The sequence below is a fragment of the Mastigoproctus giganteus genome, chromosome 4, assembly GCF_048544385.1.
Source record: "Mastigoproctus giganteus isolate SK-2022 chromosome 4, ASM4854438v1, whole genome shotgun sequence".
NCBI classification, from domain to species: domain Eukaryota; kingdom Metazoa; phylum Arthropoda; class Arachnida; order Uropygi; family Thelyphonidae; genus Mastigoproctus; species Mastigoproctus giganteus.
The window spans coordinates 80,292,639-80,316,602 of NC_143578.1; the positions used below are offsets into that span (position 1 = coordinate 80,292,639).

At 38.6% G+C, this 23,964-nt stretch overlaps 1 protein-coding gene across 2 annotated transcripts in view; it reads right to left on the reverse strand.

Annotated features, from left to right (window-relative positions):
• Window positions 1-23,964, reverse strand: part of LOC150086864 (ubiquitin carboxyl-terminal hydrolase 4-like) — a 475,539-nt gene that overhangs the window by 93,840 nt on the left and 357,735 nt on the right. For both annotated transcript variants that reach the window (XM_090372782.1, XM_090372781.1), the window contains one exon: window positions 2,433-2,503. In XM_090372782.1, the coding sequence (XP_090228908.1) occupies window positions 2,433-2,503 (71 nt within the window). The remainder of the gene's footprint in view (window positions 1-2,432; window positions 2,504-23,964) is intronic.

Sequence of the window (23,964 nt, forward strand, 5' to 3'; positions counted from 1 at the left end):
ATTATCAACCCACTGCAGGATGGAAGCCTCCTCAACAATTCATGCCGAGGGAAATGGACCATAATCTGGCACGCTGGTCCAGTGTGCGTTGGCAGATCGACCGTATTCAGCAGTCAGGGGCTTGAACCCCGGTCTACTCAAAGAGCGTTTGCTAATGCATTCACGCTCCTGACCACTCGGCTGAGGCCTCTTATAAGTACACCATTGCTATTCTTCAGTTTCAGTATCATTTGTCTTTCTGTATTACTGCTCATGGCTGTTGATTTAAGTCCTTCGTTTTCCCTTAATGCTTGTTCTACTTTTCTTGTGTTAAATCTTCTTATGTCCTGTCTGAGTCTCTTTCTTATGGCTTTGCATAACTCAGTATACTCAATTTCCTCCTTGTCAGTGTTTATCTTGCTCTTCATTTGTTGCCTTTGGTTCATCATAACAAGTGTTTCTTGGCTAATTTTTTCTTCTTTGGATTTCTTTTTCCCTATAGGTTTCTTGGGCTTCATCACTTTCAGAAAGTTGTAATATTCCTTGTCGATATCTTGGTCCTGAGCAGTCTACAGAAGCTCAAACTTGTTCTTAAGTTCCAGTACATACTGCTTTTTCTCCTCTTCTGTTATCTCTCTTTATATTATTTACTTGGGTCAGTTTTTCCCTTTCCTTTCCTACATCTATATCAATTGTACATCTTACCATTCTGTGATCACTTCCAACATTTACCTTATTCAGGACGGTAACATCATTCACGATATATCTTCTGTTAGTGAGGATGAAGTCTATTTCATTAGTTATTAATCTATTTGGACTCTTCCATGTCCACTTTCTGTTCACCCTTTTCTTGAAAAAAGTGTTCATTACTGACAATCCTTGAGATTCTGCAAATTCCACAAGTCTTTCACCTCTTTCATTTCTTTCACCAATTCCAAAATTTCCTATAGTTCCCCTTTCTGCGCTGTTTTGTCTTTTTCCAACCTTAGCATTGAAGTCCCCATAATAATAGTGTAGTGGGTTTTCTGCTCATCTAGAAAACTTAATTTCGGTGTACATTTCTTCAACCTCTTCATCATCATCATGGCCCAATATTAGTGCATAAATCATTATAACCTTTAGCTTGTACCTCTTAGAAATCTTGAGTATTAGTCTTGACACCCTTGGTGATGTACTTTTGAATTCCAAAATGTTGTTTTTTATACCTTTATGGACCAGAAACTCAATTCTACCTTCGCTCCTTTCACTGTTTCCATTGGTGTACAGCAGATTTCCACTTGATAAACTTATAATTGATTAATTTCTTCTTGTTTCAGCAAAACCGATGATATTCCAATTCACATTTTCTAATTCCTTTTCCAGCTCTAATATCCTGTCTTCACCGATGAGCGATCTTATGTTGTAACAGGCCAAGTTCAGTTTCCGTGCATGGCAGCCTGGTCGTCCCCAGAGATTTTTAGCATCCTCTGCTTTCACTCTGATCTTCTCGCTGCCATAAGGGGGGGAGTGAAAGTCGCTGGGGACTGGGGGCCATTTGTTTCGTCATGCTGTCATATGCCGGAGGGTTTGGTCTTTTCCTCCTCATGCTGACCAGGCGTCTTGAAGAGAACCACTCTACACGTTCGTTGCCACCTAAGTGACGTAACAGGGCTTACAATCGAGAAGGTGTGCATGAGTGCATATTAGGGAGGTGGGACAACCATTCTCTTAAATCTTCTGTAATAGAAAGATATTGGATCCATCAGTGTTTTAGACAGTGTCTGATAACACACAGAATACCTGTTCCTCTCTAAGCCCCTTAGGAGGACTTACAGTTATGTAACTTAGACAAACTAAGGAAAGTTGGATTGATGTATGCTGACACTGTAGAGGAGGAAGGAAAAAAAAGAAAGAAAGAAAGAAATCAGAACACAGTTTTGCTCTTATGTGGAAGTCTTAAATTCTGAAATATCCATGTTAGCTTCCATCCTGCATCTCTAGTAAATGAATTTCTTTTATAACTTTTGTCAGTGAAGTACTAACTAACCTATAATTTTTTTTTTCCCTTCTAAAATGCAAAATTTTTTTTCATTACCTTGTGAGTGCAGTAACTTTATAATTTCCAGCTTTAACCTTTTATTTTAGTGTATCGTGAATATGCTTTTAATGTGATTATTTATTTATTATTTTTTTTTTTAACACATACATTGGTAAAATAAAAAAACCCACATTATGTACTGTGCACAGATCCAAAAACTTCCCATATTTATTTGTTATTATTATTTATTAAATTGGAATCATTCTTGACCCCAAAATAATAGTTACATTAATAATAGTTACAAAATAATAGTTGACTCCAAAATAATAGTGTATGGACAATAGCTGATGGTTACAAAACAGCAATCTTCTATACAAAACTTGGCTACACTCATAAGGTTATCAACAGACCATATAAAAGGCTCAAAAATACTCACTCTTGCTTCTTTTTCATCAAAAAATTTTTCTTTTGCTTTTGGATGCCAATCTATTGCAAGATATGTTCTACCTGTTAAAATGAAACAAGTATTACAAATACTATAGAACAGAAGGGGCAGAATTATGAAATTCATAAATATCAAATGCATCATTAATATTCTTATGGTCAGGTTATTATGTTGGAAATTACTAATGATATTGTAATAGTGCTCTCTGAATTATCAAACAATTTTTTAAATAATTTAACTAAATAAAACAAGCAAATTATTCAAAGCTGACATTTACACTGGTACCTGATAAGTTTGCATCAGTGCAAGCCAGTTAATATTTCAGAATATCCATTGCTGTTGGAATAACAGTTCATTGAACAGATTTCACGTAACTGATAATCAAAGAGATGTGACTGGTTTGGCTGGAAAGGCTGAAAATTTTAACCCATATTTTGACTAATAGTGATTTTTCCCCAAAAAATGAAGAGCAGCTTCATTCATTTTTATACAGACTGAGTGCTGTTTCAAAAGCTCCTGGGCTATCCTGAGAGAAGTGTGTTGAATAGTACTTAGCTTAATGAAGCTACTCTTTCTGACAGAGTCATATATTGAACAACATAATATGGGTGGGCTGTTGTTTGGATTTTTAGTGGCAACACAGCAACTGTGTCCAAATTGTGCCTGTCACTGAGTTTCTCATGCCACGGTTACATGGAGAGAATTATGGGTGTATTAAATGAACAAAGTGGATTCTTTTTAGAAAGTTCAGCTATATCTGCATCATTCCCTAGTAGGTTTGTAATTCCATAGATTTATGTGATGCTGCTGCTGCAGAGCTACAAGCTGCATTTTTGATAGAGAGAAAGATAATGAAATCATTCTATAAGGATATGCTTTTCTGTGAGTAGAGTGTAGCAGAACAAACATGTAAAGCATCTCCTATGGGCACATCCAGAATGCACACCCGAACAAGGATGATCTCTTCACGTTAGTCTCTCCAGCACCTGGAATTCCAACTTTTCATTTGGTTTGGTCTGCCAGATTTGAGAACATTATAATAAAACAGGAGTGTATTAATTAAATTTACAATCAATTGGAGAGATTTGAGAGAATGCATCTGATAACTAATATGTTGGTATTTATTGGATGCTTAGCTGCTTTATCTGTACATTCGTTCCATGGAATTCTAGTATGTCCTGGGATCCAGCAGATATGAACTATTTGATTATTTTCTGTGAGTTGACTGGGATTTTCTTTCAAGATGGGCTGAGAGGATGGAGATCTTTTTTAGCAGTTACCACACTTAAGGAATAAGTTTATATTATAGCTTGTAAATTAGATTGCCAATACTGAATGCATCTGTTCAACAGGATAAACACTGCATTCTGATGGAAGGAAGGAGGGGGAGCGAGAGAGAGAGAGAGAGGATGGGAGTGGGGGGAAGACCACAATGCACTACAGGCATGTCCATTTTTGAACAATCAGGCATATAATTGAAGAAAATATCAATCACAATCAATATGTTACTGAAGTGAGTATTCCAACTTATCATTAGTTCCTGGAATCAGATTACAGGAACTAATGATAAGTTGACTTTGACTTCATTAATCTTATTCTGTATTTAATCATCCACTGTGATTCAAAAAGTTGACATGGCCAGTTAGAATGGGAAGGAATTTTAGCTGCATAGTTGGGCAATAGCATTTTTGTTCTAAGATGCAGCTGAGATTCAATAGTTGGGCAGTAGCACCTTTGTTCTAATATGCAGCTGAGATTCAATGGCTTCTAAATATAAGCTCCGGAATGGAGGATGTTCTTAAAGCCCATACAACTATCCTAAAGGCACTATAATAGATTGAATTGAACCAGCAACAGGTGCTCGTTTTAGCAAAAATCAGGCTAGATGATGGGTTGGTACAGGTGGGGCAAAGTGTATTGATCACCTCCCCATATCATAGTTGAGCATTGTCATGTACTTTGTGATTTTGAAAGTTAAGTTTTCTGTGAAATAAGTTTTAGGAATGAGATATTATGAAAAAGTGACAATAGTGTTTCCCATCAGGAATTCAGATTTAAGGCCTATTTCTGCAGAAGACCATGACAACAGTTTTCTGTATTTTGAAGCAGCAGACTACATTATGCAATTCAGCATTGTTTTATTAACAGAGATTTAAAGTTGTCTCTAAAGAGGAACACATATTGTGTGTGTGGCAGGAGATGGTAACACAGTATATACGCATGTTTTTATGATGTTTGGGAGATTGTGTTATGCTATCAATTTTATATTCAGTAGGAAATGGTGAAATAGGCCCCAACAGGATAGACTTCACATTTTGTAAGTATGCCCTGTTGAGACCAGTAGCAGTATTAGTTGCTTTCTATAGATACCTGTAGTGTAGCTCAGTCTGCATAAAAGGACTGCAACTAGTCCTGCTGAAGGTCACTGGCATACACATAATTATGTATCAATAGTAGTGGCAAATGATGCAAGAAAGCAAGCTAATGCAATATCAGCCAAAAAAAAAACTACGCACTTCACCCATCCATACCTTCCAAGGATCTGTCTAGTTCTTCCTTGAATTTATTCAAACCATCCACTTCCACAACTACAGATTGTATCCTGTTCCAACGATCACCCATCCACTAGCTGAAGTCAAACTTCAGCACATCTGTTCTGCAATCATCCTTCCCCAATTTGAATTTATGCCTCCTCATGTGTGTAGTCTCAGAAAGAGGAAAAATACCATTAAAAATTTGCTTACTCAATCCATTCAAGGCCTTAAACACCTCAATCAGATCTTCCTGCAGGTGCCTAGTCTCCAGGCACTACAATGTATGGAACTGAAGCCTTTCTAGATAAGACCACCACTTTGTTCCCTTCACTAATCTGCTTGCCCTTCTCTGCACCCATTCCAGCAGTTCTACATCCTTCCTAAAGTGAGGCCTCCAGACCTGGATATAGTATCATAATATCTCATGATGCAGCATAACCACAGCCTTGTACAAGGGGATAATCACCTCCTTATCCCTACTAGCAAAGTTTGGTATATCATTGACAAAACACCATGAGCTGTCATGGCTGCATGTCTACACTGCTCAGAGAATTTCATATCTGACTACACAATTACTCCCAGGTCTTTTTTTATTTTCTGCCACCCATATGCAGTATCTTGCATTTGTCAATTTTAAACTTCAACTGCCATTTCTCAGCATATCTGCCTAACTTTTCTAGATCCTGTTGCAGTAGCATACCTTAATTCCTGTCATTAACCACCGTGCCAACCTTTACATCTACAAACTTAGATATTAAGCCTGATATTCCTTCATCAATATCATTGAAAAATATAGAAAACAACAATGGGTTAAACACCGAAATCTGGGGCACTCCATTAATAACATTTCCACAAAGAGTAATTCCCACTGATAACCATTATCTGTCTTTCACTTAATCACTGTTTTATCCTATAGCAGTAACTTACTCTTAATTCCACATTTCTCTAGTTTATATAGCAGTCTTTTACATGCAACAGTATCATAAGCCTTCTGAAATCCAAGTATATGATATCAAAATTATTTTTTGCATTTGTTGAGGGGTGGACTTGTTTTATACAAGACCACTCCTTAACAAATCCATGCTATGACTGCAGTATAATTGCATTCATGTCCAGAAATTACTTGTTTAACCAGTGACTCCATCATTTTCTCTGGAACAGACATTAAGCTAACAGGTCTGTAATTAATCATTCCACCTTCTGATTCCTCTTTATGAATTGGGGATACATTTGCACATATCCAGTCCACAGGGAGCTCCTCTGAATCAAATGCTCTCATAATTATAGTTAAGGGTTTACTTACCTCCTTTGCTGCCTCCCTTTATATAATTTGATAGGTTCCATCCATCCCCAGGAGCCTTTTTTTACTTCAGCTTCAACAATTTCTCTTCCACTTTCAGTTATCACAGTCATTTAGTGCCCCATTAGAGTTTGATAAACTTCTGGTCTCCCCTAAAAAATACCCACTGACTACTTGGTGGGTCATTTACTTGCAGATTCTTAATGCCCAAAGAATCACTGCTGATAACCAGATCAAAAGTGTTGCTTCCTCTTGTTGCCTCTCTAACATGCTGCTGTAGAAAACAGTCATCTAATAAATCTACAAAAGTCTTGCCACTGTGTGAAAGTAGATGCAAATTACCCATTCAAATTGTCAGCAACTGAGCAGGGTTATCAACAGTTAACCCACTGATATCAAGTGTCCCAATGTGATTCTCTCTCTCTCTTCCTTCTACTGTTTATATAAGCACAGAAGTCTTTGCTGCATTTCTCTGCATTCTTTGCCAGGAACTTCTCATAATCTGCCTTAGCTTGCTTAACTTCCTTTATGACTTGATTACAGACTAATTTATATATACAGTAGATTCCGGTTATTTGGGCCACCGGTTAATCGGCTGTTTATTTGGGGTAAATCTTAAAAATCAGAACCCAATCGAAAAAATAACCAGGGTTTACTTCACTTAATTGGGACAAAATGCCGTTTAATTAGGAGACTGCAGCACTGAAGATTACCCTACGATTGTCTCTGACCGTACCACGTAGTTCAGTCAGATTTCTGGAGGTCACAACCATAAAACAATAGAAACAATAAAAAGTCACCTGTTTATTGGGCTTTTGTGATAGTGAAATCTATCATAAACTGATAGTAAACTCGATCTTATTGAATTTGCGATAATACCGACAGCTGGAATTCTGTGGATTATTATGGTAAAATGTGTTTACACTTCTATGGAATCTTCAATCATATAAAAAAAATAATTTTCAGATTCTTCTCTTCATTCCTATTTTTAAAGCTTCGTAATTTGTTACTCCGTTCTCACTTGCGCGTATCGTGTTACTTGCAATTTGTGTGTGCTGTGTTCTTTGTTATTGATTGCTTATCTTTTTACTGTTTAAATTTTAACCCCCCACCCACAAATGACAGTGAACAGAAATGTCAACTAGTTTAGTTAGTATGTACATATTATTGTTATTGTTATTTGGTTTTTAGGAGCATTAGCAACTAAGGCCATATTGCTCCGGGATATGCGGTGGTGGTCATTTCCTGACCTTTCCACATCCTCCGTATTTGGTGGTCACGGGCTCGAACCCCGGTCTAATCAAGAAGCATGTGCTACGCACTGCTGTTCCTTCCCACCTGGCTACGGAGGAGCCTATGTACATATTACAGTACATATTAATTCTTCCGATTATCACGTATATTCTTCTGAATTTCACATATCATTTAATTTTTTAATTGGTAAGGTAATAAAGGGTAAATTTGTACATAATATATCTTTACTTTTATAGCCTGTAGATAATATTCTTCCTATTTCCGCTAATTAGAATCGCTGTTTAATTGAATTAAAATTCAATTCACAAATGTGATCACAATGACCAGCGCTTATTACACATCGTATAGTGAACAGTACTTTACAATGGTGACTCCATCGTAACGTGATTTGATTGTCATCATCAGCCATTTTCAATCCACTGCAGGATGAAGGCCTCTCCAGCAACTTTCCAGTTCCTTCTGTTTTGAGCACTGGCCATCCATTTATACTCAAAAACTCATGAATTTCATCTATCCATCTCCGCCTTTGTCTTCCAGGTTTTCTTCTAGCTCCTCTTGGGTACCATTCTGTTATTTTCTTAGTCCATCTGTCATCATGTCTTCGAGCTATGTGTCCTGCCCAAGACCATTTTATTTCTTTAGTTTTGATAAGAATGTCCTTTACTTGAGTTTGCTGCCTAATCCATGTGTTTCTCTTCTTATCTAACAGTCTGATTCCCAATATAATTCGTTCCATCCTTCTCTGTGTAGTTCTTAGCTTCTCTTCCATTCTTTTGGTGAGTGCCCAAGTTTCACTTCCATAAGTCATGGTGGGGAGTATACATTGATTCATTATTTTACGTTTCAGACAAACTGGGATATTGCTCTTCAGTATGTGACTATATTTCCTGAATGCTATCCATCCAAAATTTATTCTTCTCTTGACTTCCAGCAATTTATCATTATTACAGCTAATAACTTGTCCCAGATAAGTATTTGACTCCACCTTTTCAATTACTGCTCCTTCAATCATTATTTCCCTTTCCGTGACATACTTGTTCATCATTACTTTTGTTTTAGCCATATTCATCTTTAGTCCAAAATCCTTACTAACTGTGCATAACTGATTAAGATTTTCCTCTAATTCTTTGGGATCGTGGCTTATGACCACAATGTCATCTGCAAATCGTAAATGGTTTAGGTACTCTCCGTTCACATTGACTCCTTTCTGCGACCAGTCTAATCGTCTGAAAGCTTCCTCAAGGGCAGCAGTAAACAGCTTCGGAGATATTGTGTCTCCTTGTCGAACTCCTTTCTCGATTTTAAATTTGCTACTGTCTTTGTCTAGTCTAATAAAGGATGTAGCACTCTCATATATTTTCTTCAAAATCATAATATATGGAGTATCTATGCCTTGTCTTTCCAGTGCCCGAAACATTGCCTTATGCTGTATGGAGTCAAATGCCTTTTCATAATCCACAAATGCCAGGCATAATGGTGTTTTATATTCATTTGCTTTCTCCATTAGCTGTGATATTACGTGAAGGTGATCCATAGTTGAGAATCCTGTCCTAAAGCCAGCTTGCTCTTTCGGTTGATTCTCATCAAGTATTCTTTCTAATCTGTTAGTAATGACCCTTATGAACAACTTGTAGATATGGGATAACAAGCTAATTGGTCTATAATTTCCAATTTCTGATTTATCTCCTTTCTTATGCAGCAAAACTATGATTGCATTATTCCACTTCTTAGGCATCACACCTTTTCTAATGCACTTTGTGAAGAGCCTTGCCAGTTTTTGTGTTATGTCTCTTCCTCCCAATTTTAACAACTCTACAGTAACTTCATCTTCCCCCGGGGCTTTCCGATTCTTCATTTTCTTCAATGCATGTTCTACCTCATCAGGAAGAATATTGGGTATGTCGTATGTGTTGCTACTTTGCAATCCATCTTCCCCACTGCTGGTATCATTCCCTCGCTCCTTGTATAATTCTCTATAGTAGTCTTCTGCTATTTGAATTATGCCTTCTCTGCTGTTTATAAGTACACCATCGCTATTCTTCAGTTTCAGTATCATTTGTCTTTCTGTATTACTGCTCATGGCTGCTGATTTAAATCCTTTGTTTTCCCTTAATGCTTGTTCTACTTTTCTTCTGTTAAATCTTCTTATGTCCTCTCTGAGTCTCTTTCTAATGGCTTTGCATAACTCAGTATACTCAATTTTCTCCCTGTCAGTGTTTTTCTTGCTCTTCATTTGTAGTCTTTGGTTCATCATGACAAGTGTTTCTTGACTAATTTTTTCTTCTTTGGATTTCTGTTTCCCTATAGGTTTCTTGGGCTTTATCACTTTCAGAAAGTTGTAATATTCTTTGTCGATATCTTGGTCCTGAGCAGTCTGCAGAAGCTCAAACTTGTTTTTAAGTTCCAGTACATACTGCTTTTTCTCCTCCTCTGTTATTTCAAAGACCTTTGTATTATTTACTCGAGTCAGTTTTTTCCTTTCCTTTCCTACATCTATATCAAGTGTACATCTTACCATTCTGTGATCACTTCCAACATTTACCTTATTCAGGACGGTAACATCATTCACAATATATCTTCTGTTAGTGAGGATGAAGTCGATTTCATTAGTTGTTAATCCATTTGGACTCTTCCATGTCCACTTTCTGTTCACCCTTTTGATTTGATTGTACAGTGAACCAATTGTAAAGGGGGGGGGGTGCATTGTATTTTTAACTATTTACGCAAAACTTCGGATAATTGGGGCAGCCGCTTAATCGGGCCAGAATGCACTAGTCCCGATGTGTTCCAAATAACCGGAATCGACTGTATATCATAGGCTTCTGTATTACCTGATAATTTATATGCATTTATTCCATTTATTCTTCTTCTCTGCCACACATCTCAATAGTTCACCACCTGACATCCATTTAGTTCTAAGCCTTGAACAGTATTTCTTCGTTGGTATTGAAAGCCTAGTACCTTCAATGATTACTTCCCATTTAGAATTTGCTGTCGGTAACATTAGCTGTTGGTCCCACTACACAGAATTTAAAAATTGTCTGAGACTACCGTATTCATCCTTATGAAAGCAAAAGCCTTTCCCTTCACCCTTGACAGTAGTTATATCTAACTGAACTTCATATTAGTACAACTTCAATCTTTAATTAAATTCCACATCCATCTGCAGATAAAAGACCTATTCAGTGGGCCATTTACTTGCAGATTCTTAATGCCCAAAGAATCACTGCTGATAACCAGAACAAAAGTGTTGCTTCCTCTTGTTGCCTCTCTAACATGCTGCTGTAGAAAACAGTCATCTAAGAAATCTGCAAAAGTCTTGCTACTGTGTGATTGACCAACCTACAAATTCCAGTCAACAACTGGTAAATTATAATTCCCCATTAGAAGACATTCTGATTTATTGGCCCACTAAATTTCCCAGTTCTTTTATCACACCAAACTGACTAAATATTGCACTGGTCACCCATGTTAACTGGATGCACTGCCTTAGATTTAATATGTTTCTTAACTAAGAGCATAATCACTCCAGTAGGAGGATAATAAAGTAAGAAGAGAGAGTGAAATGAGAACAGAATCATTTCTATACATTTACATGATTACCATCTTTTAAAATTAATCTAAAAATCAAAGTACCATAATGAACCCATCACTCATTTACTCCTAAAGTAGACCGAGTCTGTTGGTGACCTTGAGTTCATTATCATGGCAGTATAACTATACATATAGAGTGGAGACGCTGTTAACTTTGGAACTCAGCTAAACTGATAACACTAACCGATGGAACAAGAATGCAGCTGTTCAGCACTGTTTATTGATCCAGACCAGAAATTAAAGTACAGTGAAACTTCCCTTTAACGGACAGCCATGGGGAACGAAAATGTGTCCGTTAGAGAGAAGTGTCCGCTAACAAGAAGTCTGAGGGGGGGAAAAAAAAAAAAGAAAGAAAAATCGTTAAACGTTTAATGTAAAATTAAATTAAAATATATAGATTTTGAACAATATTTTTGTAAATAATATACAATTACATACACAAGAGATAAAGAAAAATCGTTAAACATTTAATGTAAAATTAAATTAAATTATATACAGATTTTGCACAATATTTTTGTAAAAAATATACATACAATTGTGCTATGCATATTATGACTTTATCTTATGGAAAATACATACAGTAATCACTTATTTTCTTCTGCAACTTCTTTCGGCTGATAATTTTATTTTCAACATTTGTTTGGAGTGAAGAAACCATCGAAATTCCTTCAGTAAGATACTTCAGCGGCGAAAAACATTTTTAAATGATTGATTTGTATGAGCGCTTCTTCTATTTTCATCGGTGGTTCGTCGTTAATATGTTCTTCGACAGAATGACCTCCTTCCATTTCTTCATCCTCATGAGGAACTTCTTGAAAAATATCGATGATAATGTAGTTTATATCTATAGCACCATCTTCTGCAGTGAGGTTCAAGTCTATATCTTTGTAGCCAGGGTCACTTGTAGCTGAAGTATCGTACATTATCAATAGATGAAGTTCTTGTTCTTCTTGGTGCTCCACATTGCTGTTCACAACTTCAATTTTTGCGTTTGAGAAGCCAGACTTTACAAAACAGTTCACGACAGTTTGTTTTCTAATTGCGTTTACTGAAGAGGAAATCCATTGAATCGCATCTAGGATGCAGATTTTCTTTGCAAGGTCACTCGCACATGTTACATCGTTCATGTTTGCAATGAGATGTCTTAAAACACTGTTTTCTGTAGTGAAGTTTAAAATTTTTTATTATCCCTTGATCCAAGGGCTGACACTCTGCAGATGTGTTTGGTGGCAGAAACACGATTTGAATGTTGGACAATTCAATGTGCGGGTGAGATGCAGCATTATCCATGAAAAGAATAATTTTTTGGTTTTGACGAATCATGTTTTGGTTAAAGTGACTTATCCATTCGCTCATGATATCTCGTGTCATCCACGCTTTTTTATTAGACTTCCAATCAACATTCAACTTTATGCCCTTGAAACAACGAGGATTTTGTGGTTTTCCTATAACAAGAGGTTGTTCAAAGTCTCCCAGCATATTTGTACACAATAGTACAGTCAAGCGTTCCTTAGAAATTTTTCCGCCCTGGCACTTTTCGTTTTTTAGACTGTTTTTTCAGGAAGAGCTTTAAAAAACAACCCTGTTTTGCCACAGTTGTAAATATCCTTAGCTTCAAAATCACGACAATTTGACAGTCCACTCTGATACAACCCCAGTATCAACAGATCCACCTCACCACCACTTACGGTTTTCCAAGAAATTTTACGCCGAGTTTTGAACTTGTCTAGCCATCCCACAGAAGCTTTTGAACTCATTTACTCCCATAGATTTCGCAACCTCCAAAGCCTTTTCCCTAATAATAGGCTCATTAATGAAAATTTTTTTAGCACGTTCGCGACAAAACCACTCATACGTAACATTGTCAATTTGAAGTCCAACAGTTTTCGGGAACGATTTTTGAACCTGATCATTTGCGAGTTGCCAAAATTGTTTGAGCAGTTCATTTTTTTTTCTTTAGGATGGCGCTTACCTGCGTCTTCCCGATTTTGAATTTTGCAGTGAGATTGCGAACACTATTTTTTTGCTGATCATACGCATTAATGAGTTCGACTTTATCTTTTAAAGTTAAATGTTTACGAGAAGACATTGTGCACTTCACACGACACTGAACAAAACTGAAAAGATGAAAGGCCGACCATATTCCCGCCCCCTGCACACACCGAATTCATCAGAACTTTTACACGCGCCTTAAAATTCTTGAAAAAGGGTTTAGAACCGCGATGTAAACCTTGATAGAATTCAGAGAATCGGAAATAGAAAATAAACACACGATTGAGGCAATACGTGGAAGAAAAGTTCCTAGAAAAAGGGCCGTAAGCTTGCCCGCTGTCCGTTATGGGGAGATCAAATTAAGTACTAATCTAAACGAAACAGTGAAGATTGCCTGTCCGCGTCCGTTACAGAGAATGTCCGCTAGACAGAAGCTGCAAACACGTTAAAACCAATAGAGGTGAGTTGGGGAATTTGAAAATGTCCGTTGTAGAGAGATGTCCGTTAGGAAAAGTTTCACTGTATTCTATATGGCTTGGTTTTAATGTTTCCTTTTTGTCCACTTCTACATAAAAAAAAGGTGGATGTGGACAGAAAGAAAACAGTAAAACCAAGCAATATAGAATATTTAATTTGACTCTCCACTATTTTTTTGAGAAAGTCGTCAATAAAAATAAAACTGTCATAATATTTCTGGAAATCCACACAAAAAGGGTTAATGCCCTACTGTGAAATAATCAGATTGGAATAATAATAACACTAACAACCACAAGAACTGCAGGAAGCAACAGCAGTAACTAGCTACACAACATTTCAGAATTCAAGAATAAATCGGGATGTTACTTGATCAATCCCAATACACATGTGTATTGGAAGGCAAAACAGTGAAAACATAAATCCAAGCTTGATTACAATAAGTGGTGTTTTTTCTATGTATTAGTATATGTCTGATCAGGACATCATACTAGCGATAGCAATAAGCGGCATGCACCGCATGTATAATTTTTCTTGTGTGGGCTTTGTGGAGTATGCACATTGCATACATCATTCATGTGTGGGCTCTGTGAAATATGCACATTGCATACATACTGTAGTGTTGAGTACGTGCATAGTGTGCATAGTGTTGGGAGAAAGGTGCCTCCCGTGGTTTCCCACATCTGCGCCATATATACTCTGTGGAGACAAACAGTATCACTGTGAAAGCCAGAAAAATGTTTTGTGTTGTAAATGAAGTATTATGCTGGGTTCTGTTGGGTGTCCTGGCTTTTGGCCGCAGGGGCCCTGATGGGACCCCACGTTGCCCGCACACACACCACTAGGAGGTAGCCAGGCTGCCCATAATTCTCTGGCTAGTCTCCTCCAGGTCACCTGAGCTTCCTGGAAAGAGACCAAGTAAAAAAAAATAAATAATAAATAAAATAAAATAATAGGGTTCAGGGAGCACAGGATGTACGGGAGAGGGTAAAGGAAAGGAGGTATAGACAGAGCTATGGAGGAAAGGGAAGGCATCCTCCACAGGTTGGGTGGGAATTCTCTCACCTAAGCGGAAGTGGAAGAAGAGACCCCTCGAGAGGGAGGGAAGACAATCACGTATCAAGAGAGACACGGATGAAACAATTCAAGCGCCCTGAGTGTCAAGTCCAGTAGCTAGAAGTGGTCACAATCTAGGTGAAGATGTTCAGTATATGAGAAAAGGGTGTTGATCAATGTACATCAGTTCCAGGACATTGTACCAGTGATCTTCTTCTGGTGAAGAGATCATGGGCGAAGGCAGAGAAAGCGTGGTACTGGTCTTCCTCATTGATCAGAAAGTGTTCATTTCCTCGAGGCAAGGCATGTATTTTTGATATGAGCAATTTTCGCAGGTCCTCGTAGAGCGGGCAAACATAGAATAGGTGATCCCAGTCTTCGTTTTCACCACAAAGACAGCAAGGATCATCCACAATGTTCATAGAGGCAAGTTTGTGATTTATGGATCCATGGCCTGTAATCAGGAAAGTGGTATATAACCCTGGGCTGTACCATGCTGGAGCTTTAGGGTAGATCTGGGCTATTACAGGTAAGAATTTTTTAGTGATGGAACCTTTGGGGGTGGTATTCCATCTGTTTTGCCAGGCGTTAAGAAGATAGACTGCAAGGTGCTTTTTTTCTTCTTTGGTGTTTGCTGGGTTTGTAGTGAAATCCAGGACGGTGGTAGAGAGTCCCTTTGCAAGCCGGTAGTGCACTCGTTTGCGGATTATCTGCAGGTCCAGAGGGAGAACTCCTGCCAAGACTTGGAGTGCTGGGTTGCTTACTGTGCAGCAGGCACGGGTGATAGTGAGAAGGATATTACGCTGGATGGAGGTGAGCTTCCTTTGGTTACGAACAATGAGTGCACGATGATACCAGACACCTGCACGGTAGGTTATAGTGGAAACAAGTATAGCATATGCAGTGAGTATAGCATATATGTATAGCATATGTATAGCATATGCAGTGAGTGGCGATTTAGGCCCAAGTCAGACCTGCTGATCCTCACTACCATTGCCGTGTAGTTCCTGACTTTGCGGTGAAGGTGGTCTATATGCGGGTAAAACGTGAGCTTGGGGTCGATAATTACCCCAGGGTACTTCAACTCAGTTGTCAGTCTGATAGTTCTACCAACAATTTTAATCTGCAGCGGCCTGCTTATTTGAAGGGTTCCTCTGAGTAGAATTGAAGTAGTTTTCTCAGGGGATATATGGAGTTTATGGAGGCTGGTCCATTCTTGTAGCTTTGTAAGTGCCCCGTTGGCTGTTGTTTCCAGGGAAGCTCTAAGTTTCCAGTGACTGTTAGTATCAAGTCGTCTGCGAAGGCTTGGGTGGAAACATCCCCCCAGGTCTAGGTTCAGGAACTCGTCATAGGAAAGCCAAGGACAGAGCCCTGGGGGCATCCTCTGTAGACATTTCTGGAGACTTGTTAATAGGCATTTCTGACTGTAACACTTCTGTTGCGAAGATAGTCCTGTATGCAGCTGTAAAGATTTGCTGGAATGCTAGCTTCTCTGAGTCTTCGTAGTATACTTGGCCACCAGAGCAAGTCAAAGGCCCCAGCGAAATCCACTGATATTACTAAGAAGTATTTGGTGGCTGAATTTTTGACTGAATCCATGAGCTGTTGAAGAGCATCTTCTGCTGAACGATCTGCCTGAAAACCGAACTGGTTTGGGGACTGGAGATTTGCATTTTTATAGTGTTTTTATAATCTGGATAAGAGAAGATGTTCAAATATTTTGCTTAAAACAGGAAGGAGTGCTATGGGTCTGTATGACCTTGGCTGCTCTGGTGGTTTACTTGGGTTCTTCAAAATGAGGCGTAGATTGGCCTCTTTCCAGTCATCTGGGAAGAGTCCAACTTCCAGACAATGGTTGCGTCTCTGCAAGCTTCTTAATTACTTCTGCTTCAATGAAGTCTAACCCTGGGCTTTTTTTGTTTTGCCAATGGAAAGTTTTAATTCATCTAAGTTGAAAGGCTGTTCTATAGAAGTCGTGCTGTAGGATGCGCTTTCAGTACAGATTTCTTGTTGCTGGCTGCATTGAGGATCTGTGTTTAGCGGGAACAGGGTGTCCAAGATGTTGTTTACTGACTCTTCCCACGTGAGGGTTGTGGTGCCCTGTGGGGTTCACTCATCCCTGGGGAGCTTGTTCGTAACAATGCGATTCACTACTCCCAAGGGGGTGCTGTTTACAGTCGTGGAGATCGGGTGCTCCCAAGACTGTTTCATCTAGGCTCTAATTAAACTAGTGTAATCATTTCTTAGCCTAAGACTGTTATTGCGTAAGGCATCAACTTCATGAGGGGGCCAGGTACAGCAAGCACGTTGAAATGATTTCCGTGCTGTATGAACCTGATGGCGGAGATGATCCAGTTGGTTGCACCGCCATGGGAGTACATATATGCATATTTTGTCTAGCCTTTAAGTAGGCATTGCTACATATTATCTGGGTTTCCAACTAAACTGACATAGTTTATAATAAACAGCCATAAGAAAATAGTATTGGAAATCAAACAAGACAACTGCACCTGTTTATGTTGTCTGATTTGAACTTACAAAACACTGGAATTTTGATCTAGAATACTTCTCTCCCCCATTATTTTTATTTATTTATTTAAATTCTGAATTAATTTTTTTATAATAATTTCACTCTGATCTTGCTGCAAGTAAAAATAAGAATAAATTAATATTTAAAAGCATTTATGTAGAAAGTCCTTGAGGTTGTCACAGACATTCTCTCAGATATGCCAGACAAGCTGTACTTGCTACCTGGGAGTCTAAAACACTGATGGAACTGATATTCGGGTGACACTCAAGTCAAGTGGACCCAATTTCGGCGAAGTCCGGACGGTCTGTGACAGCCAATTCCTCTGCTTGCACCTTCACGATGGTGGGACTGTTAGTAATCCTGGGTATAACCTCCATGCACTAGTACATGGTGGGTGACCACCCAGGTATGAACCAATGTAAGCAGGAGCCGAGGTGTGGTGCCCACACCACATGAAGGAACGCCGCCCTCTAAGTTACCAGGCAGTACTAGGTGGTAGATGATTCTCATCAACCAGTGAAATACCACCACTTTGCTTACTGGAGGCTTGAAGTGGTAGAACCCATGTTTAGTCTCTAGAGCTAAGTTCCGGTCAATCCTTCCCTATCTCTTCCATCATGCAGTATGACTGATGACTTTTGAGGTTATGATGAACGTCGTGGCAAGATCCAATATTCCTTACATTTCGAGGGTACAGCTCTAAAACGGCGTTCGCAGGCCGGCTGCTATTTAGTACACTGGACCAAACCTATTGGTAACTCTCTAGGAGGCTTCCGGATCAGCTAGTGTATAATCTTGCTACCTCTACTCTACCAGATAGTGACTGGAGGGAGTCCGAGTAGTGTGTATGCGGGGAGCATTGTCGAGGCCACGTTATATCAAGGATCTGGGTATATTCTTACCACGTGTACGGCATATCCAAAAATTTCATTACTTCATACAGAATGTCCCACCCACTTTTTCTTACTATTGAATACACCATGAATTGTCAAACTAATAGAGCAAGCTTATCTGCGAAAAGATCTAAACCTCCCAAACACTTCCTAATTCATTTCACAAATATACGTGGTCTCAATTCTAATCTCAATGATGTCCATTTCCACTTGCAGTCTGCCAAACCCCATGTACTTTTTCTGACAGAATCTCAGTTATCGGTTGATTCAACTACTGTTCATCTCAGTTGCCCAAATTATTCGCTGTATGATTCCTTTCGCCTCAAAGGTGGTACTTGTGCATATGTCCATTCTGATATTCCCTGTCAGAGACTTGGCAATTTGGAATCTCCTCTCTTTAATCTTCTCTGGCTTAAAATCTCTCTACCTCATTGTGTAAAATTGATCTGTTGTCTCTACCGTTCTCCCAACTCCACTAATCACTTGGAGCTCTTTGACTTCTTCTCTTTGCAACTTGACTTTCTCCAGTCCAACTTTCCTAACAGTGATGTAATTTTCCTTGGTGATTTTAATGTTCACAACTCCAACTGGCTTCCGTTTTCTAGTCACACCGACCCAGCAGGTCGAGATGCTGAGGCTTTTGCAATTACTAATGACCTAGCACAGATTGTTCATTTACCTACAAGAATACCAGACAATCCTAATCATACAGCCAATACGCTTGATCTTTTTCTCACAAACAACCCTTCTAAGTACACGATCGAAGTGAGAGGTCCTTTAGGCACTTCAGATCACAACTTGGTGATTGTCTCTTCTCCAATGGAACCTTTATCTCATGGCTATTCCCAACCTCTTGTTGTTTGGCATTACAAGTATGCAAAATGGAATGACCTGCGAGACTTCTTTTCTTCTTTTCCATGGTCGGATTACTGTTTCAAAACTTCTGATGTCAACGTTTGCTCATATTGTCTCAGTGAAATTATTCTTGCAGGAATGGAATCCTTTATCCCACAATCAACTTTAAAATCTCGTCCTTTATCTAAACCTTCGTTTTCCAATAAATGTGCTAAGGTTGTTCAAGAGAAGAATGTTGCATGTCGTAATTGGCTTATTTCTAATTCTTCAGTTTCACTTTCTGCCTACACCAAATCTCGCAACAATTGTAAAGCAGTTATTAATCAGTCCCAACTAGAGTTTGAACAGGCTAAGAGTAGAAAACTTGCTTCTTGCCCTAATGGTAGCCGAGCATTCTGGTCTCTTGCCAAAGCTATTGTCGTAACTTCTGCCCATCTCTGCTCCCACCTCTGTCCAAACCAGATGGTTCTGTTGTCACTTCAGCCAAGGATAAAGCTGACCTGCTAGCATCCCATTTTTCTTCCAACTCATGTATTAATGATCTTGGTAAAACACCTCCCACCATTCCCAACATGCTCCATTCAATGCCTCCTGTGGTCTTCCATCAATAGGATATCAGAAATATTTTGACGAATTTTGATGCTAAGAAAGCTCCAGGTCCTGATGGTATTTCTCCACTTGTTCTGAAAACCTGTGCTCCTGAACTTACTCCTATTCTTTGCCGCCTTTTTTCACTTTCTTATTCCAAAGGTGTTTTTCCTTCTGCTTGGAAATTTGCTCATATCCAGCCAGTTCCTAAAAAGGGTGAGAAATCCCTCCCATCCAATTATCGTCCCATTGCAATTACTTCTACTGTTTCTAAAGTAATGGAGAAATCAACTAACCGCCAACTCTTAAACTACCTGGAAACCTTCCGTTTGATCAACGATCGCCAGTATGGATTCCGTCAATGTCGATCCACTGGTGATATTCTGGCTTATGTTACCCATTTATGGGCTAATTCAATGGAAAGGTTCGGTGAAACACAAGTAGTTGCTCTTGACATATCAAAGCTTTCAATCATGTTTGGCGTAAAGGTCTTCTAAACAAGCTACCATCTTATGGTTTGCCAACTGTTTTTAGTAATTGGTTATCCAGTTTTCTCTCTGATCGCTCACTGAGGGTGATGGTAGATGGCTCTCTGTCTTCTAACTTCTCCACTAATGCCAGTGTCCCCACAAGGTTCAGTTCTTTCCCCCACTCTTTTCCTCTTGTATATTAATGACCTTCTTCCATTGACTGGAAATCCTATCCATAGTTTTGCCGATGATAGCACATTGCATTCCACCTTTCCATTTTGAGAAACCTTGTCCTGTTCAATCAGCTTTTCAACTTCTCGAAAATCTGCTACCAATTCCTTAAATGCCGATCTTCAGGTAATTCTCCAGTGGGGCAAAGAAAACTTAGTTGATTTCAACCCTTCTAAAACTCAGTCTTGTCTTATATCTCTCAAAAAGGATTCTTCTGCTCCTATGCTTATCTTTAGTGACACTCCGATTTCTAGGCAAAATGATATATCTCTTTTGGGGATTATCCTGACTTCTAATCTCTCTTGGCACAAGCACATAAATATTGCTTCCTCTGCATCTAAAAAACTTGGTTTTCTCTTTCGCTCTCGGCGTTACTTTTCTTCCAAGCAGCTGCTCACTCTGTATAAATCGCAATTCTGCCCTGCCATGGAATATTGTTCCCACATCTGGGGTGGTGCCCCCAAAACCTCTCTCAGGCTTCTTGATTCCATTCAGAAGAGGGCAGTTAGGTTAATTAATGATTCATCTCTGACAGAGTCTCTCCACTCGCTTTCTCATAGATGTACTGTTTCTGCTGCATGCCTCTTCTACAGATACTTCCATGGGCACTGTTCTTCTGAATTGGCTTCTATAATTCCCGCTCTCTCTTTCAAAACAGTCCGAACAGGTGCCGCCACCAGCCAAGATCCATTTACTGTCCAACTTCAAACCCACAGAACCAACTTTTCATCTTCCTCATTTATTCATTCAACTGCCATTTTCTGGAACCTTCCTTCATACGTATTTCCTGAAAATTACAATCTACAGAAGTTCAAGTGCAATGTCAACAAATATCATCTTTCGTCTTCTCAACCTCCAACCCAAGCATGGTACTAAGTACTATAGGTTCTAATACCTCTCGTGTTTCGGGTTCACATAAAAAAAAATAAATAAATAAAACAAAACTTAAAATTTCCACATCAACTCGAAAAACTACCGTGTGCCACTATTGAAAACTCACTACCCATAATCGAAATGCATTAAGAAAACTCAATGTCAAAGCCCACATGCACTTGGAGAACTCACCACTGAAATGGTTAGAGTTAGTTTTGTACTGTTCAACTGTTGCTATGATTAGTCGGAGGATTCATCAGAAGCAGTTATAGCTGATACATTAGTAAAAATTTCTATTAAACCATCTGCTATCTCTGTGGGGTAAGATTTTATATCCTGTAAATTACAAATAAATTTTGGAGATGACATTTGAGGGTATATCTCATTAGGTTACTGAATCCCCCCACCCCCAAATTAATTTAATAACTGTACCATTAGTAACAGTATGTGCCCTTTAAGCTAACTGAATCCTGGAATCTTCTTCATTTTCCTTCTGATTTGTCATACATCAACTTTGTTTTATGTAGTTAATAAGTTTAGCAGAAATGGGTGCCCAAAGAGATAATAAGCTTTATTCTTTTCTTGTTTGGCAATTTTACAAACAACATTCCATCAGTTATTGTCATGTTTATGATAACCAGTAATGGATTTAGGTATTGCATGGCACCATCAGGCTAAGTTGTCAGAATATGTAACCCAATTCATTTTGGAGAAAATTTTCTATTACACGGTGTTCCAGAGAAGTTACATGGGGGGGAGAGTGGTCAGCTGGAAGCAGAAGTAGATCTTGTAAAATGAAAATAAGTGTGGGAGTCTATTTAAGAATGAAAGATGATACTGGGACAAGTACTGATTCAATCAGATATTCTCTTTTATCAATTTGGAGGAAATTTCATAATGGATAATGTATCTGTAGATAGTGAGTAATAGCTCACGAAAAAATTTCAGCTGTTTCTTTTTTTAATTCCCCATTATAATTATTGAAAGTCATTATTGAAATGACTTTCAATAATTATAATGAATCTTCCTATCAACAGTATTTGCAAAAGTCAGAAGATGAACTGAAAACAAATTTGTATTCAGACTCTATATGCAATAGGTTACGTCCTATCAATTAATTTTCTTTTTATTTTTAAAATTTTTTTATTTATTTTTATTAATTTTCTTCCTATCAATTAATTTTGTGTCTAACAGAAACATAGTGCCATCCAGAAATTGGGGATGTGAGTTCTGCTATGATGTGTATATGACACATACCTTATTAAAGCAGGCAGAGTGAGAAAAACAGCCTTTGCCAAGCGAGAAGTTAGGCTTTCCAGTATAAAATCTGTCATGCAAGTTAACTGGGAGCAAATGTATAATCAAAGTAGGAGTAATCTACAGGCCAGAGGATTGTGAAGAGTAAGAAGAGAGTCTCTACGTGAAGATGGAATGGGCAAGTAAGTGTGAATGTCTTATTATGGGTGGATTCAATCTGCCCCTAATTGATTGGTTATTTTTGTTTTTTTTTTAGGAGCATTAGCAACTAAGGCCATATTGCTCCGGGATATGCGGTGGTCATTCCCTGACCTTTCCGCACCCTCCATATTTGGTGGTGACGGGCTCGAACCCCGGTCTAATCAAGAAGCGTGTGCTACGCACTGCTGCTCCTTCCCACCTGGCTACGGAGGCGCCCCCTAATTGATTGGAATATGTGGGAGGGAAATTCACCATGGGGAACAAAATTTTTCAATTAACTAAATGATTATTATTTGCACCAACATTAGTACATCTGCAATCCAGGGACATTTATATAGAAATGGTATTCTGAAGGACAACATGGTTATGTTAAGGGAAAATTATGTTTAACTAACCTTGTAAAGCTATTTTGATATAGTTTATTTCAATTTTAGCAAGACATTTGACTCAGTCTCTCATGAGAGGTTACTGTATAAGCTGCGACATGTTGGGGTTATTGAAAAATTCAAGGTCAATCACAGGGTGCATGCAGGGCAGAAGGTTGTTAACACTTCTGATGTTACATCAATCTGAATAAGAGATATTCTTCAGATTGATGTAACATCAGAAGTGTATTCTCCCAAGGATCGGTTCTTGGACCACTGTTTTTCTGATTTTCATAAAGAACATTGACAAGGGACAGAGGGTGTGATGTAAAAATTTGCAGATGATATAAAGATCGGGAGAGTTGTTAATGATCAATGCCAAGCAGCACTCATTTTGGGTGACTTGAACAGCCTTCAAGAATGGTCAGAAAAGTGGCAGCTATGTTTTAATGCAGCAAAATTCAATTGGGAATAGCAACCCCAAAATAACTTATACACTTGGTGAGGTTCAATTAAAAACAGTAGAGGAAGAAAGGGATCTGTGAGTTACATTATGGACGGATATGAAGTTCTCTGAGCAGTGTAAGCAGGCAGCCAGGAATGCCTGTGGTGTCCTATCAATGATTTATTGAAAAATATCCTGTAGAGATAGGAGGTCATAATCCCACTGTATAATGCAATTGTAAGACTACTGTGTCTAAGTATGGAGACATTTTTAAAAAAAAAGCAATGAGCTTCTTGAAAGGGCCCAAAAAAGGGGCAACTCTCATGGTAAAATCAGCAAAAGGGTGACCATATCAGGAAAGGCTTCAATCATATAGGCTACAGATCTTGGCAACCATACAACTTAGGGGGAACTGACTATGGGGGGCTACAGAGCCTGGCAACCAGACACCTTAGGGGGAACTAATTGAGGTTTATAAGGCTCTGATAGGGGCTAGTAAAACAAATGAAGGCTGAATTTTTGATGTTATAAACAATTCCAGAACCAAGGACCATAAATTCAAATATAGGGGAATAGATTTAAACAAGAAAGTTTTCTTTTAGCCAGTCAGT